Genomic DNA, 16,551 nt, shown 5'->3' on the forward strand with positions numbered 1-16,551 from the left:
TAACATACTTTAGAGGCAGCCCCACATAACACATTTTGTGGAGAGGAAAGAGAAGATGTGGAGACGTTTAGCCATGAATTGAGGAGGAGGAGACTGAAAAGGGAGGGATTAGGCAACACAAAAATTTTGAAGGATAGAATGAGAGAAAATATGAGTGTAGGCAGGAGTCAGGGGTAGGAGAAAGCATACCAGTGGAAGGGGATGAGAGGAGCTTAACTAAGACTTGCAGAAGTGATAAGAAGAGAAAGAGAGAGAAATTAAGTTTCCAAACAGAGCTGAAGAATAAAGATGTCCTTACTATTTTTTTTTCTTACAAAGGTCAGTCTTATAATATCATATTTAATGACTTCCGTAGCAGCAGATACTGAGGCTGCACAGTATTTGGCTGGACTGATTGACCCTTACTATCAGGTTCTGGCTCCAGCTGCAGTTTGGTGGACTTTTGAGGGGAGAGAAAGGTGGCCTGGAGAGCAGCAGTGAAGCAGCCTGGTATTGCAGGGTTTTGAATGATGCAGTAAAAGTTATGTTTTCATTTCCAGCATTCTAACACTGAAAAGTTTCCACTTGCCTTGAAATGGGGGTCAGGCCCTGAAATCTAGGAGCAGTAGTAAGCAACCTACCCATCTGTTCCATCATTCTTATGAGTATCAAATTCTTCCTGACATACAGCCTAAATATTCTTGCTGTCTTTTGGGCTTATTATTTCTTTATTTTGTATATAGCAGACAGGAACAGTCTATTTCTATTTGCCTTGAAGCAATTTCATGTACAGAAGAAAGTAGTTATCAAGTTTTGTTTCAAAGTCAGTGTTTGCGGCACGTCCCCGTCCCCCCCCCCCCCCCATTGAAACTGCTGCTTTCACTGATACCAAACCATGCTCCAGAGCCCACAATATCTTTACTAGATTTAATTAATAGCATGGTTGTGGTGGTGGTAAAGATGCTTAAAACTCTTGACGCAGTTCATCATCATCATCATCATCATCATCATAATCATCATCATCATCCTCACCATCCCGCTTTTTCCCTCTCAAAGGACACTCAAACTGCTGAATGGGGGCATTTAAAGCAACAATAAAACTCTCCTCCCATTGGCACCAACAAAGCTCCTCCTTACCTCCAATGCAGATGGGGTGTTGGAAATTTGAAATAACAACTGAGTCCAGGCTTAGGCATCTCTGTTGGGGTTGCATGCATTTATTAACGTGTAAGACAGGAGGAAATTGGTTTTCTAAACTTGAATACTATGTATACAATATGGTATATAATTTAGCCTAAAGAGTTTAGTTGATCAATCGGATGGAAGATGTTTATGAGAAAATGAATCTATTTTCTTTACAGCCTCTGAGACAAGATGATTTCACAGAAATTAGAAGAGGTGGAAAGAAAATACCTATAATGGTGCACAGATCTCAAGTCTATTGACTGTGTCTGAGTGGTTTATTCAGAGGAAGATGTCACAAGAAGCAAATGATTGCGAATGGCCAGTCTGCTGAGTGCTATTTTGAGGAGTCTGAGCAACTGGTGAAATAGCTTCCAAATAGCAGACTTGCAGCCAGAAATAAATGGCCCTGAATGAGTCTTTTTATGATTGACAGGAGCCTTCAGGCAGGTCAGACTGGCTAAAATAAATGCTTTAGCCTTCTCCTTTGGTATATACAGTAGATTATATAGAACACATCCAAGCCATACCATTGAGTTGTCAGGAGGAAAAAATAGATCTGCAAGCTAAGATTTGCAACCTGATCTTATGCATGTTTCCATGTGAGTATGTTCCATTCAAATGGGTGTATGCTGAATAAAAATGATAAGGATAAGAATCTAGCTTTAAGACCGCTTCTCATATTGCTAAAATGGCAGCTGCGCACCTATGTGTAGCCCTTAGTGTACATCTAAGTGTAATGTGATAAATTCTTGTCTGCATTTTATTTGTGCTTTTATTTTTTTACCCCATGAGCATTCTGTTCATAAGTTGGACCTGGCTTGCCTTGGTATAGCTATGAAAGGTCTCTAACTCTTCAAAGAAACCTAATGCAACCTCACTGGTTTTCATCAATAAAAGGGACATCAGGGTTGACCTAAGAGGGCCTGCTGCTTGAGGTGGAACAGCATAGAGCACTTATACATACGCCAAAGTCAAGGTGAATAATACTCCAAGCCAGTTACTTTGGCACATGAGCTAGAAACACCCACAAGTACTTCTCTCCCCTTGCCAGATTCCCTACTAGTGAAAATACGACAGTAACAGATTAAACCGTTAGCAAAATTTACCGCCCTTTCATGACATTCATATTCTACTGTATTTCTATGTATTGTGGTAGGACTGGTCCTGAGAGGTTAATGAACATAAGATGAGAAACTCTTTTGTATCAGACCAAAGTTCCCTATGTCAGCATTTTGTTCTTGTTTCATGCAGTGGTTATTCTTATGCTTCTGAGAAGCCCATAAGAAAAATACCAAGTCAAAGTTTCATCTTAATTTTGTACCCCCCCCCCCCCCGCCCCAATAAATGGTATTGAGAATATTAAGTTTCCATTTGACTGTTGAAATTCTGGATAGCCCTGTTGCCCATGCATTGATCTTTCTAACCAGAGATGTTAGGGTTCATCGCGGAGACCTGTAGCAATAAATTCCTTAGATTGGTGGTGTAAAATGTACCTTCATTTTCTATCTCAAGGGTGCTGTCAATCCATTTCATGGTGCATACCTTGAAGTGAAGTAGGAAAAAATATTGTTGGTAGTTAGAGGTTGTTGTAGTCTAAAATACCCCTCTTTTACAATTCTGCTCCTGGAATTTAGGTTTTCTGTGCATTATTGTTTTTATGCCTTCACATCACCTGTTGCCTTACTTACCACTGAATTTCATAGGATTTCTTTTAGGCAAGGAATAGTCAGAGGTGGTTTTGACAGTTTCATGTTCTGAGATAAAGCCTATTGTTCCTGGTATTCCTCAGTAGTCTCCCATCCAAGTACTAATCAGAGCTGACCCTGCTTAGCTTTCAAGAGCAGGTGGGATCTGGGGTCTTTAGGGCAGTGGTTCTCAACCTACTTTCTCAACCCCAGATGTTTTGGCCTACAACTCCCAGAAATCCCAGCCAATTTGCCAGCTGTTAGGATTTCTGGGAATTAAAGGCAAAACATCTGGGGACCCACAGATTGAGAACCACTGCTTTAGGGTATTTAGGGTAGAGGTCTGTGCATAAGAACTTCTCTTATACTTGTCCCCTTGTGGATGAACTTTTAAATGCGATCTGATCAAGCCATTGATACACCTGGAGCTCAGGATAGTAAAAATCCAATAAACGTTTCAGTCATTAATTTTCTTAACTGGACCTATTTGCACTTTGTGGCCTCTCCTCACACCCCACAGTCTATGCCAGATATATCTGTCTGCCAGAAGTTATTCCGCTCAGCTTCAGCAGAATCTTTCAGGATTACAGACCGTGTCACATGGCCTAGATTCACAGCCTCTAAAGTGCTTGATGGACGCTAGCCTTTTTCATTCCTGGAGCATCTGGAGGAGAGCTTATTAGTTTCTCAAATTCATTCATTAGTTAAAATTATCCTTGCAGATTAGTCAGTGGAAACAGCTTGGCATAGTCGGTATAGCAAACCCATGCCAATCCCCCAGGCATAAAAGAGGTGTGACTTTTTATTCCCAGATGTACTGCATGTTGCTCCTTTGAATTTTAAATGTTTGAGTTTGTTATTATTGGATACAGATTTGCTAATGTTCTCTCAAATGTGCTTTTGGAGGCAGAACACAATTATGCTACCTGCAGCTGTCATCAAAAGTAAATGCAAACGCGGCATGGATTTGATCAGTGTTCTTATGAGTATTTCAGTCAAAATTATTATAGGATTTCAGTATATGAGTAAGCCGCTCCCATGAACACCAGGCATTTTTCTAGAAATACAAGATTGAGCAATTTGGTTTGTTCCACCTGGAGTTACTTTATCTTGTTGTGTGTTTTCTGGTCATTTCCATAATCACCACTTTGTTTTGGTCTCCCACATTTGTAATATATGCCTCCTTAGCAAAGTACTGTCTCCCACTCCCCACCACGTAACAACCACATTTTCAGGATGTAGGAGCAATACCCTGGTTCTTTCCATTGTCAACGCACTTATTCACTGTCCTGGAAGAAGTGCAAGAAGGGAATGTATTACATTGAAGCCAGTGAAATTTCTAGGTTTATATATGAGTATATCACAGTGGTTCTCAACCTGTGGGTCCTCAGATGTTTTGGCCTTCAGCTCCCAGAAATCCTGACAGCTGGTAAATTGACTGGGATTTCTGGGAGTTGTAAGCCAAAACATCTGGGAACCCACAGGTTGAGAACCACTGGTATATAGGGCATTCAGCAATGTACAAAATATTCCACATATGTTGAAATGCACATCAGTGATTTTTCTATACACTGCTTGCTACACCTGCTGTGAATTGGTATCTTCTAACTAGAATTAAGACATCATCTTTATTCACCCTTTCCTTCCCAGGAAACAGTCTATGTTTTTTGAGGGTGAGTGGGTCAAAGCGGGTCGAAAGATGCGGCTCAATGACAAAAGCCTAATTCAACAGCTAAATCTCAGAGTGTTGTGTAGCCTTTTCCAACCTGGCAGTTTCCAGATGTATTGTGTTATAATATTAACTCTTCCCAGCCACCAGTAAGATTATCAAAGTTGTAATTAAATTTTTTTTACATAGCCAGAGGGAGGATGCTACAGAAAGAATATTTTTGAGGAGAAATAAGTAAATGTATGATTTGGTGAAACAGTGACACCCAGTGATATCATTATAAATTCCATGGATTCTTTAAAAATTGACAGTTTAATTGGCAAATTACATTAGTTCAACATTTTTTTTAAAATGCACATTCAATAGGTTCCAGTCTTTCAAAATATCTTTGATTAGCTTTAGAATCCATGTTAATTTGGCAATTTGCCAATTCTCAGCCAACTTAATCATTCATTTTTCTATCATTGATGATTCAATCTGTTTCCAGGCGTAAACAGTCTACTTGATGTTGTCATATTGTTACAGAGAAATAATCCATATTTACTCTCCAGTTCTTTATCAATAGTAAAGGTAAAGGTTTTCCCCTGACGTTAAGTCTAGTCGTGTCTAACTCTGGGGGTTGGTGCTCATTTCCATTTCTAAGCCCAAGAGCCGGTGTTGTCCGTAGACACCTCCAAGGTTACGTGGCCGGCATGAAGTGCTGTTACCTTCCTGCTGGGGCGGTACCTATTGATCTACTCATATTTTCATGTTTTCGAACTGCAAGGTTGGCAGAAGCTGGGGCTAACGGCGGGAACTTACCCTGCTCCCTGGATTCAAACCGCAGACTTTTGGTCAGCAAGTTCAGCAGCTCAGCCGTTTAACCTGCTGTGGCACCAGGGGCACTTTATCAATAGTGCCCAACAAGAACATTTCTGGTAACATTACAAAATCTACTGTAAACAATGGATTGACACAGAAAACATTTTCCCTATAACTTTCTAGCTTATGCAGGCTACAGAACTCATATTTTCTCAGTACAGAGAAAATATGTACTGGGCACAGAATATTACCTGGGCACAGAATATTATTTTATTTCACATGGTGTATGTTTGACCTTTAAATCCATAAAATTGGTAAAATGTTACACTTGTACTCCACTATAATTTAGAAAATAAACCTTTCCCCAAAGTAGACACTTCCTGCCTCTTCTGTTTTGTCCACAAATCTCTAAGAAGCAATTCAGACTGGCTACTTAGATTGTGAATGAGCTAGAAAGCAAAGAGGGACCTGCTGCCTAATTTTTCCTCCCCACTGGACTAACATGTAAACAATAATGTAGATCCATGCAAGGGTGCTAAGCAACGATGGCACAACCCAGTTAGATGAGTGAAACCTGAACCTAGAAGTCACCTTCTTTAAAGAAGATAGGTCAACTGCTCCATTGCTTTTAACAAGGTCTTAGTTTCCCAGGTGGTGACCTTATTAGTGTATTCGGCACACATATGACAGCTCTCCTTACTCCAAAGGCAAATTTAGTCCAATCTCTATACTTCAAAATATAGAAATCAAATCTGCAGCAACTTGCAAGAAACATTGAAATGAGTGGGAATCACATGGGTCACTTATTAAATTGTACACATTCATTTGTCTCTACTGGGTAGACTGAGTGTTATTCTAATACACGAGACAAACAATCCCACAAAGTCTACAAAGTCTGTCGATTATTAGTGCAATAAAAATGAAACAGTAATAACTAATGCTGTTGCTGTGTCATGGCATTTACACACACACACATTCACACCCAACCTGCTGTATCACTCTCCCAAGTTGTAGGGCTGGTCCTGATAAAATCTGGGACAAACAGTGTAGCATTGATGTTAAATGGGCACACTACTTTCTTTAGACTGCTTAATTAACTCAGTCTATGTAATCTTTTTGTAAATGATACTTACGTGTGGTCAGGATTACAATTTGCTTGCTGTGCTTTCACTGACAGTTGGATTTCTCAGAAAGATTGTACTTTAGTGAGTTCCAGTTCTAGCGGCTTGCATTTGCCTTGGCATGAAGTGTAGAGAGGTGTTTAATGGAAAAAGGTGATCATGCTGGATTTTAGTATCCAATGATGGGGATGTCTGTTGGAAAAATGGAGTTTATGGGAAGCCAATAGAAAATAGTGACAATTGAGAATGACCATTGACATGAACAATATCCATAGAAAGAAATCGATGCTACAAGTAAGCTATAAATAAAGCATGGAGTAGATCCTGAAAAGAAATGGGAGGGACCATAAGAACTGAAACCAATGGAAAAGTTCAACATCTGGTCTTGCAGTTTTTGTTTTATCATTTTAATAATCTGCTAGATTACTGACACAGGCTTCTTAAAATATGGCTGGCTTTTAAATAATAAAAATTGTGGATGAGAGTTCTAGGCCGGGCTGTGGCACAGCCTGGATAGCAAGCCAGCTGCAACAAATCACTCTGACCAAGAGGTCATGAGTTTGAGGCCAGCCCGTGCCTGCATCTTGTCTCTGTCTCTGTTCTATGTTATGGCATTGAATGTTTGCCTTTATGTGTGCAATGTGATCCGCCCTGAGTTCCCTTCGGGGTGAGAAGGACGGAATATAAATGCTGTAAATAAATAAATAGGGATACAATGGACTGCTAAAAAGATTATGGGTTCAAGAGCAAATCAAGTAGGGGTGGTGAGTCTTCTCCAGGTTTTAGTCTTCACTTTACACAAGCTGCTAAACCAATTTTGAATAGAGGGCACAATATTTTAGATAGTTTTAAACTTTATTCTAAAACCAGAATGCATTTACCACCATACTGATGTGCCTGATATAAATTAATTTGTGCAGATATTATACAACCATGTGTCTACTGTTCTCCGTATATTGTAATGTGTTTTGTCTTTTTATGATACATAAGTGGCTTCTGCCTTTATGCTTTCTAATATCACTGAGATTTTATGGTGACTGGTTGCATGTTTCCATTATTCACAAGCTCTTGTCTTTCCTAGGTCCTGAATACTTGAAGAGGAGGCTGTTCCAGGAACTCTTGGAGAATGAAGAGAATTTGGAAGAAGAGGCCCCGCCTATGGAAGAACCACTTCCACCAGCATCTCCAGAAGGTCCTCAAGTTGATAAGCAAGATTCCACCAAATCCAAGGAGAGTACAGCTCAAACTCCTTCACCACATGGAACACCACCTCAGGCTAAGCGTGTTAAGCAAGGTTCCCAGAAAGAGAGTTTTCGTAGTCCTGGGAGCTGGAATGGAGATCATGGTAAGGAAAGAAGTCACACAGGAAGTAGGCCCAACACTCCGTCTAATGCTCTATCAGCACCAGTAGAGAAGTCAGCAAGTGACCTCAGGCCTGCTTCCCAAAGTCCCAGCCGACATGGCCACACGAAGTCTCCTACTGAGCAAATGGAGATCAAGCCTCTTCAGAGGATACACCAAGGAGGTGATGTTGAATTAATTAAGGGCTATCACAGTTATGCTGTGAGAACCTCCCCAGTTACTCCCCCGATAGACTATGAGGAAGAATCATTCCCAGACTCCAAATTGCCAGTCGAGCCAGTTTCCCCAGAGCCAAAGGCTGATGTGAAGGCCACTGAACAAAAAATGGAGCCGCAAAAGAGGGAAGATACCCCTGTCTCTCATCATGAACCAGCACATGAAGAGAAAAAAGCACACAAAGCAGAACCCAAGCATGAACCCAGGCAGCTTCCTCCACCTGAGCACAAAGTAGAAGAGAAAGCAGAAGCTGCAACTGAAGGCAAACCTGAGCAGAAAACTGAAACTAAAGTGGTGGCTAAAGTCGAGCCCAAAGCAGTGATGAAAAAGGTTCCTCCACCAGAAGCAGCAACAAAAGAGGCGGAAGAACATGAAGAGGTGATGTTGTGTGGTCAGCATAGCAGGGGAAGGAAAGAGAGGGGTCTTTCTTTGTCTGTTTTGAAGAAGGGGCTTGGTTGGGAGATGCAAGCAGAAGGCAATTTACCAGTTTTAATAATCCCTTTCTTAATGTTCCAGTTATTTTTCTGCAGCCACTTCAGTGAAGTTTTTTTCATGTGATAAATGGGGCTAGACATCTGCCCTATACCATCAATGTTTCTTTATAGCATAGCATTATGTTTAAAACTAAATCTATTTTGGGTGTATTTGCCTGCACAGCTATAATGATTAGTCTACTGTCAAATGCCTTATGGAAGTTTATGGTGCAATTGCATTTGGAAAACTGAGCAGTTCTGATTTCACATCATAATCAGACAAATAATGTAGAAAAGTGTGATCAGATTAAAGAAAACATTAAGCCTTTGATAGTATTTTTTGTTCAGAAAAGGAGAAGTAGGTATTGAAAGCATTTGGAGAAAGCAGATGGTATGGAGCATGTGGAAAGGATGAACTCTGTCTTCTCCCATTTCATGATATTAAGACATCAGTTTACCAGTGAAATGGACTGGCAAGAGACAAACAAAAGTCCCTTTACATGGGATACCTATGTTAAGGAATTCAATATCACAACTTTTACTGTTGGTTTTGAATACTTGCTTAGAAAGCAATTCCAACTGGTCAAAGTGATTAAGGACTAGTTGAGATTATAATGGGAAAACTGAATATCTGTTGAACTTAGAAATAGTAGAGAACTATCCTCACTCTGTCCTAACCTTGTGCCAATATTGTGGACAGAATCCCCCATCCTACCTCTTTTTGCTTGCCTCTTTTGCTACCTGATCCTGCCAAAATATTAATTCTGTTGCCATAGCTCTCAATTTGCAGAAGATAATTGTCAAGGAAATCCTAAACCACTAGAGATGGTCACCCTTTAGTTAGGATTGCATGGCTGAATTACTTCAAAGAGATTTAAACAAAATGCTTGAAAGAGATAAGATAATCATTGGCTACTTACATTATTCCACTTGGAATGGCATGTTCAGGTGAAGTTGGTGTCAATAAATATTTGTTTCTAGAGAGTAACAGGACGGAAGGCTATTTCAATTATGCCCTGGTTTTAAGCTTTATGGGAAGGATATTTTCAACCAATGTGCCCAAAATCATTATAATGTGTCTCTGCACTCTGTTTCTCCAAAGTTACATATCTTTTGTAGAGAAAATTACATGTGGGAGGGGGCTACTGTACATTGGCCAGTGCCACAAGTATAGTAATATTTGCTGAAATATCCAAGATATCATTTAGTTAGGCTTCTTGGGAAAAGTTTCACAGAGTATCTGAAGGATCATATTTCCCTTTTAGAGATCTAAGATCATTTCGAGAGGGACTTCTCTCTCTGTTCCACCATCTTCTTAGGATTGTTGATGGGAACAAGGGAAAAGGCTTTCTCCATGCCTCTTCCAGGACTTTTGACTTTGTTTTGTTTTTAATTTTTAAATATGTTGTTATCCACCTTAAATTATTGGGAGAAAGTCTAGATATAATGCATAAAATACTAATAATAAATAATTGTTGCAACTTGATGACATGGACAATACATCTAAATTGGTCCATTCCATAAAATATCAACTCAATTTTTGCCCATTCTGGCAGAGATGGATTTACATGATGGGTCCAGGGGATGGTAAATGGCCCCATTATCTCAGGGAATGGTGCCTGGAAAGAATCAGTGGTGCCCTTTTTAAAATAAATGTTTAGTCTATGCACTTCTTTGCTTTGATTAATCAAACCTTTGAAAAAAATGTGTGTCTTTGTTTGAAATCACAAGAAACAGAATTTTAAGTGTGGGTGTATTTTTCCCTCTTAGGGACCTAACACCATCATTATCTTCATGGTTATCTTATTGAACGTTGGCCTGTCCATCTTATTTGTGCATTTTCTGACATGATGAGATGCTAAAACAAGGTAAGGATGATGGATCCCATTCTGTCTTGTAATGCTTTTCCTGTAATGCTTGGAAAATGAAAAATGGCTCTTTGGAGCCTTTTATAAATGGACACTATTGTGATCCAGTTACACATCAGTGCACGATGGCTATTTCCTGGTTTGATTTTTAGTAAACAAGCATTTTTCAGTTGTCAAATCCCAAATGCCAGCAGAACAGTGGAACACCAGTTGTTAATGTTCTTGGATGGAACAGGGAAGCCTTCTGCCTTAGACAATCCGCCTCCCCCCCCCCAGCCTTTGCATGTACAGGCCTAGCCCAAACATGGGGGCCTATATATCCTCTGGACCCTATATAACCATGATAACCAAATGTGGGAAATGGTTATCATATCAAGGTAAAATTCAGAATCCCCCAGTCATACTGCCTGAGCAATTCTCAGATTTGTAACCCAAAAGTAACCTTTCCAAGCTCTGACACTAATATCACTCAACAGCTCTTAAAAGTGTGTCATATTACATATTTTGTTTTTGAGTATCATCAAGTTGTTTCAGACTCTAAGAATAATCTATCAGGGATTTTCTTGTAACACTAGTTCCTCTGAAGGCACTTTCACACAGCCATATAACCCAGAACATCAAGGCAGAAAATCCCACAATATCTGCTTTGAACTGGGTTATCTGAGTCCACGCTGCCAAATATCCCAATTCAAAGCTGAAAATGTGGGATTTTATTCAGGTGTGTGGAAGGGGCTAAAAGCTCAATATAATGCAGTGGGTTTTCATGGTGGGGCAGATATTCAAACCCTTGTCACTCTAGAGTCCACCATTAAAACCACTGAGCCATACTGGCTCTAGAGTAAACATTGTCATATTTTGGCTTCTATTAATACAACATCTCCCTATTTTTCCTTTTCCTTTTATCTTCATAGAAGTTTCTGCTGATAAACCTTATCAGGGGGATAATAACATCTAATGAAAACCATCAGAAAAGAACATGACTTCGAAGAGCCCAGTGGTTTCCCCAGTCATGGGTGATCTCTTCTGTCTACATGAAAAAATCTGAAGTTTTGGAGTACCCCCTCTTTACCCCAGTTTTTGTGAACAGGAATTGCCTTAAAGTTTCATAACTTTGGAGAATAAAGTGCTGCTGTTTGAAGAAACAAGAACCCACTGATAATTGTACAAACTCTAATGAATACCCCAGGCTTTTATGGGAGATTCATTTATACCGAAATCGTGAAAGAACACTACAATTCTAAATCTTACAACCATCAAGAATAATGGTAATAGCTGTGGATTTAACTTCCCCATCTAAGGCAAGGTTATGATGAATCAAATGTTAGGAACAGTCAGGCTGTTTCACCTGCAGTTAGATTATTCTAGTTAGAAGTTCAAGCTCTAAAGCAGTCAACACTTCATATTCCATTCTTGAATGTAAGTAAATCTACAAAAGAGTGGGGGGGGGGGAAGATGACCCCCATATTCTTCTATCATGAATTGCATTGTTAGGGTTCTTGATTGTGACCTGATTGCAAGTAGTCCCCACAGGTGGATCTTTTGCAATACTGTCCAGGAGAATAAATCTATCTTCTCCAAGGATTTTTTCCCTAAGTGGTTGCATTGGGGACTGCATATGTATCAGGCAATGAAGTTTGTACTTGTTTCATAGTTGAGCAGTGCCTTGGAAACAGTGCCTTGCTGCAGGTATCTGCAAACATTACGACCCAAAAGCCAGACTCACAGTAAGATCCACTTCATGCATTCTGCTTTTTTTCTGGGCATTGTGAAGCACAGAGGATTTGCTGTGAGCATAACCTTAGAAATCTAATACATCAGCCCTGAATGTGTTTGGATATCTTTTCATTTCCTTTTTTGAACAAGCTATGGATTTTTGAGACAGTGTCAAAAGTTTTTTAAGTGCCTTATTTAAAAATAACTGTGAAGTTTAATGTATACTAACACTGCCCATCAATGGCTGGTTAAAAATGAAAAACTGAAAGGTAGAAAATTAGTTGGTTTGAAAAATAGACTCCAAATGTAAATTCCAAAAGACTTAGAAATGTGGTGCCACAGATACAAAGTAGGTAAACTCAAGAGTAGTGTTTTTGGATCAGATTATCTACAACAGGTACTGAATACATTTTAGAAAACAGGAGGGATGCTATTTTGTGCCTTTCTATTTTCTTTTTATTTGAAAACAAATCTTATAACCAAATTGTGTTGTAAACTGGAGAGAGAGGGCTATTTGACTTTTGCTCAGAAACCCTGTGTTGGAGCAGTCCTCTAGGGAAAAAAACCCATGTACTGTATTTGCAGAATGCCCACAACACATGGGGGTGATAGGAAAAGTTTGGGGGTTGTTTTTATATTTCTCCTCTTCTGAGTATATGTGTAACACCATGACTGTTACTTGCTTATGAAATTCATTTGCCTTCCTGGCTCTCTGGCTGCCAGGTATACAATGCAATTGCTTTATTAACTGTGTATGTAATTTGCTTTTCTTTGAGCGACCTAAGTGGCCTTTATTTAACTTGAAGCACATTTTGGAAACTGATCAGAAAGTCTCCTTCTGCCACCCACAATCTTCATCCATATAAATAGTATGTGCCCTCCTTGTTGTGCTTTGCTCCTTGCAATGTGATGGGAAAGGTAGGTAGATGTGCTTCATGTGATATATATACATAGACCAGCATGTAGAGGGCTCAAAGGTGTACCCAAGGGCTTACATGTAGCCAGTGCAATTTTTTTGTGGAGAAATATATTTTCAAACATGTCAGAAGACAAACTGCTTTTGAAATGTGCCACTTTCAAATGCAGCTTGCCATTTAAGTATGTAGACAGTAACTGTGATTCAAACAAATCAAAACCCTCATTTAGCATGAACAGTTTGGACAATTCTTTGGATCTTAACTGTATGTATTGTATGTATATATATATTTATGTATGTCACTCTGTCTTCAAAAGAGGGAGAGAGAATAGAACAACTCTTAAGGCTTGTGCATGCATTTGGTCACTATGGCATGCTGTAACTCCCGTGTTTACATATAGGTAGCCCACAAGCCTACCTCCAGGAAGTAACTAAAAGGGTTTTAGTTAAGCAGGAGCAGATCATCTTTTATGTGCAGCTCCCAAGCATTTTTGTATTCCCTGCCTTTTATTTTTAGAAACCTAAGAACCTCAGACTTCCTTGCTTTTTTTTTTTTTTTTAAAAAAAGGTAATGGTTTAACCCTCATTCTTTCAAAGATGAGTTTGAATATGGCAACAAAATGCACAAACAAAATGCCTCACATCCAGAGTTCCATATAAGCTCTTGTACACCCAAGAAGCTTCTGTGTGAGTTTTTCCATTCACTTTAGTTGAAGGGACACCTCTTTACATGCCTTTGTGATCTGTCTCCTCGTTTAAATGTAAATGGAAGGGTCTTGCAAGTGGAGGAGCTTCATATGTGCTTGGTTGCATGTGATGGGCATCCTTTATCCAGAATTCCAAAATATAGGCAGCCATCCACACCCACAAGACCACAGAGAAAGTAAAAAAAACGAATAAAGAAATTGCTAAAAATTTTACATGCGAAAGCACCTCTCTAGCAATTTCTAGATCTTCTACCACAACTGTATGGTCGACTTTCTCTGGAAGCTAACCATAGAGTTGCCCCGGACAACCTAGAGTTTCCCAGAGAGAACATTTTAAATCAAATCTATGAATAATCAAATCCACAAAAGTCAAATCTGCAAGCGTAGAGGGACCACTGTTCTCCAAAATTCACAGTTGTCTGCACAAGAAGCTAAGACACCTTTAATTTCAGATAGTTCAGTACATAAAATCATTACAAATATTGTTTAAGATTACTTTCCAACTACAATATATGTATAAAGTGTATATGAAACATAAATGGATTCCATACTTAGATTTAGGTCCCATCTCTACGATATCTCATTATGTATGTATATACAAATTCAGGTTGTCCAACATGTGATATCAAAATCACTTCTGGCCCCAAGTATTTTGGATAAGAGATGCTCAGCCTTCGCCTATGTTCCCAGGAAGCCAGTGAGTCAGGGGCAAATGTGTGCACAAGCCTTGTGGGATTTTGGTTCCTAAGTTGTGCAGGGACAGGTTTACCTCAAGTTTGCATGCCTTCAAAATAGTATTTTGTTGTTAATTTTTATCCAGGTCTTACAAAATTACAAATGCATCACCACCAGCAACACACTTTAATTGCACGTTTTAAAAATAAAATGTGTATGACAATTTGTGTAACATTCTCCAGGAATGTCCACCAGTTTTTCTGCTGGATTATGTGCAATAATAAAAGCTTATTTTACCCACCTTACCAGTTGTGGATTTTTAAGAAGAAAATGAATGGAAGTGATGCCTTAACACGGTGGTGAAAGTTCCAAGTTGTAAATCACCAGAACACGGTCTAGATCAGGCATGGGCAAACTTGGACCCTTGAGGTGTTTTGGACTTTGATTCCCACAATTCCTAACAGCCTGAGCCCCCTTCCTTTTCCCCCTCAGCCGCTTAAGCAGGATTAGTATACAGGATGCAGATGCCACTTTGTTTAAATCCTCTGCTCTATATTGAAGAACTGTTTTGTTTACTGTTTTTGTTCTTCATTCACTCAGTCGTTTCCGACTCTTTGTAACCTCATGGACCAGTCCACGCCAGAGTTCCCTGTCAGCCGTCACCACCACCAGCTCCTTCAAGGTCAAGCCAGTCACTTCAAGGATACCGTCTATCCATCTTGCCCTTGGTCGGCCTCCTTTTTCCTTCCATTTTCCCCAGCATCATGATCTTTTCCAAGCTTTCCAAGTCTTCTCATGATGTGGCCAAAATACTTTATCTTTGCCTCTAATATCCTTTCCTCCAGTGAGCAGCTGGGCATTTTTTCATGGAGGATGGACTGGTTGGATCTTCTTGCGGTCCAAGGGACTCTCAGGATTTTCCTCCAGCACCAAAATTCAAAAGCATCTATCTTCCTTCGTTCAGCCTTCCTTATGGCCCAGCTCTCGTATCCATAGGTTACTATGCGGAATACCATTGCTTTAACTATGAGGACTTTCGTTGCCAGTGTGATGTCTCTGTTTTTCACTATTTTATCGAGGTTGGCCATTGCTATCCTGCCAAGAAGTAGATGTCTTCTGATTTCCTGGCTGCAGCCTGCATCTGCAGTGATCTTCGCGCCTAGAAATATAAAGCCTGTCACTGCCTCCACGTTTTCTCCCTCCTTTTGCCAGTTGTCAATCAGTCTGGTTGCCATAATCTTGGTTTTTTTGATGTTTAACTGCAGCCCAGCTTTTGCACTTTCTTCTTTCACCTTGGTGATAAGTCTCCTCAGCTCCTCCTCGTTTTCAGCCACCAGAGTGGTATCATCTGCATACCTAAGGTTGTTAATGTTTCTTCCTTTTTTTGTTACAGGACATTAAAAACAGTTTTTCTAATAGCAGATTGCAGATAGTACCATACACACAATGACCTTTCTTTCATCTCTAGTTGTAAGCCAATCACCATATTACATTTAATGTAGTGATTGTATCCAGGAACTGCCTTCTACTTGTAGACAGGTCCCATTTGTGTAAGGCTCCTCCATCCACTTTTTAGGGCATCCTTCCACACATACCGCATTCAGCACCCCTCTCTCTCATTTTCTCTTATTTTCAGAATGTTTAGAGAAGGAGGAGGTGCCAGTATAACTTCTCACACACCTATATTTGGATTTAGAATAGAATAACTTTATTGTCATTGCACATTGTACAACAAAATTAAATGCTCATTCCCCAGCACACATCACAAAAACAACACACCCATCCCTTCATATGCCAACCACCAGCGCACAGCCCCCAATGCCACATCAATGCGAAATTATGGAGTTCAAAATAGTTACAGCTCTAGGAGAAAAGCTGTTTCTCAGTCTGTTTGAACTTGTCTTTGTCACTCTGTACCATCTGCCAGATGGTAATAATTCAAAAAAGAATAATCTGGGTGGGATGGATCCCCAAGAATGTTCTGATCTTTCTTAAGGCTACGGGACCTATAAAGTTCTTCCAAAGAGGGGAGAGGGCAACCAGTGATTCTCTGTGCAGTAGTAGTGATCCTTTGGCATGCCTTCCTGTCTTTCACTATACAGTTACCAAACCATGTGCAGATGCAGTAGGTTAGCACACTTTAGCACAGTCTTCTGTGTGCCCAGGAGGGAGTCTCTCATT

The 16,551-nt window shown here is 39.8% G+C and overlaps 1 protein-coding gene across 1 annotated transcript in view; it reads left to right on the top strand.

The window, feature by feature from the left end:
* The window catches only part of jph2 (junctophilin 2), a 94,180-nt gene extending 79,505 nt beyond the window's left edge, over window positions 1-14,675 (top strand). Inside the window, exons 4-6 of the mRNA XM_003220636.3 lie at window positions 7,522-8,396; window positions 10,262-10,359; window positions 11,271-14,675. Coding sequence (XP_003220684.2) covers window positions 7,522-8,396; window positions 10,262-10,342 — 956 coding nt within the window. The 3' untranslated portion in view covers window positions 10,343-10,359; window positions 11,271-14,675. The remainder of the gene's footprint in view (window positions 1-7,521; window positions 8,397-10,261; window positions 10,360-11,270) is intronic.
* Window positions 14,676-16,551: the final 1,876 nt, after the last annotated feature.

The sequence above is a fragment of the Anolis carolinensis genome, chromosome 4 (assembly GCF_035594765.1).
Source record: "Anolis carolinensis isolate JA03-04 chromosome 4, rAnoCar3.1.pri, whole genome shotgun sequence".
NCBI classification, from domain to species: Eukaryota; Metazoa; Chordata; class Lepidosauria; order Squamata; family Dactyloidae; genus Anolis; species Anolis carolinensis.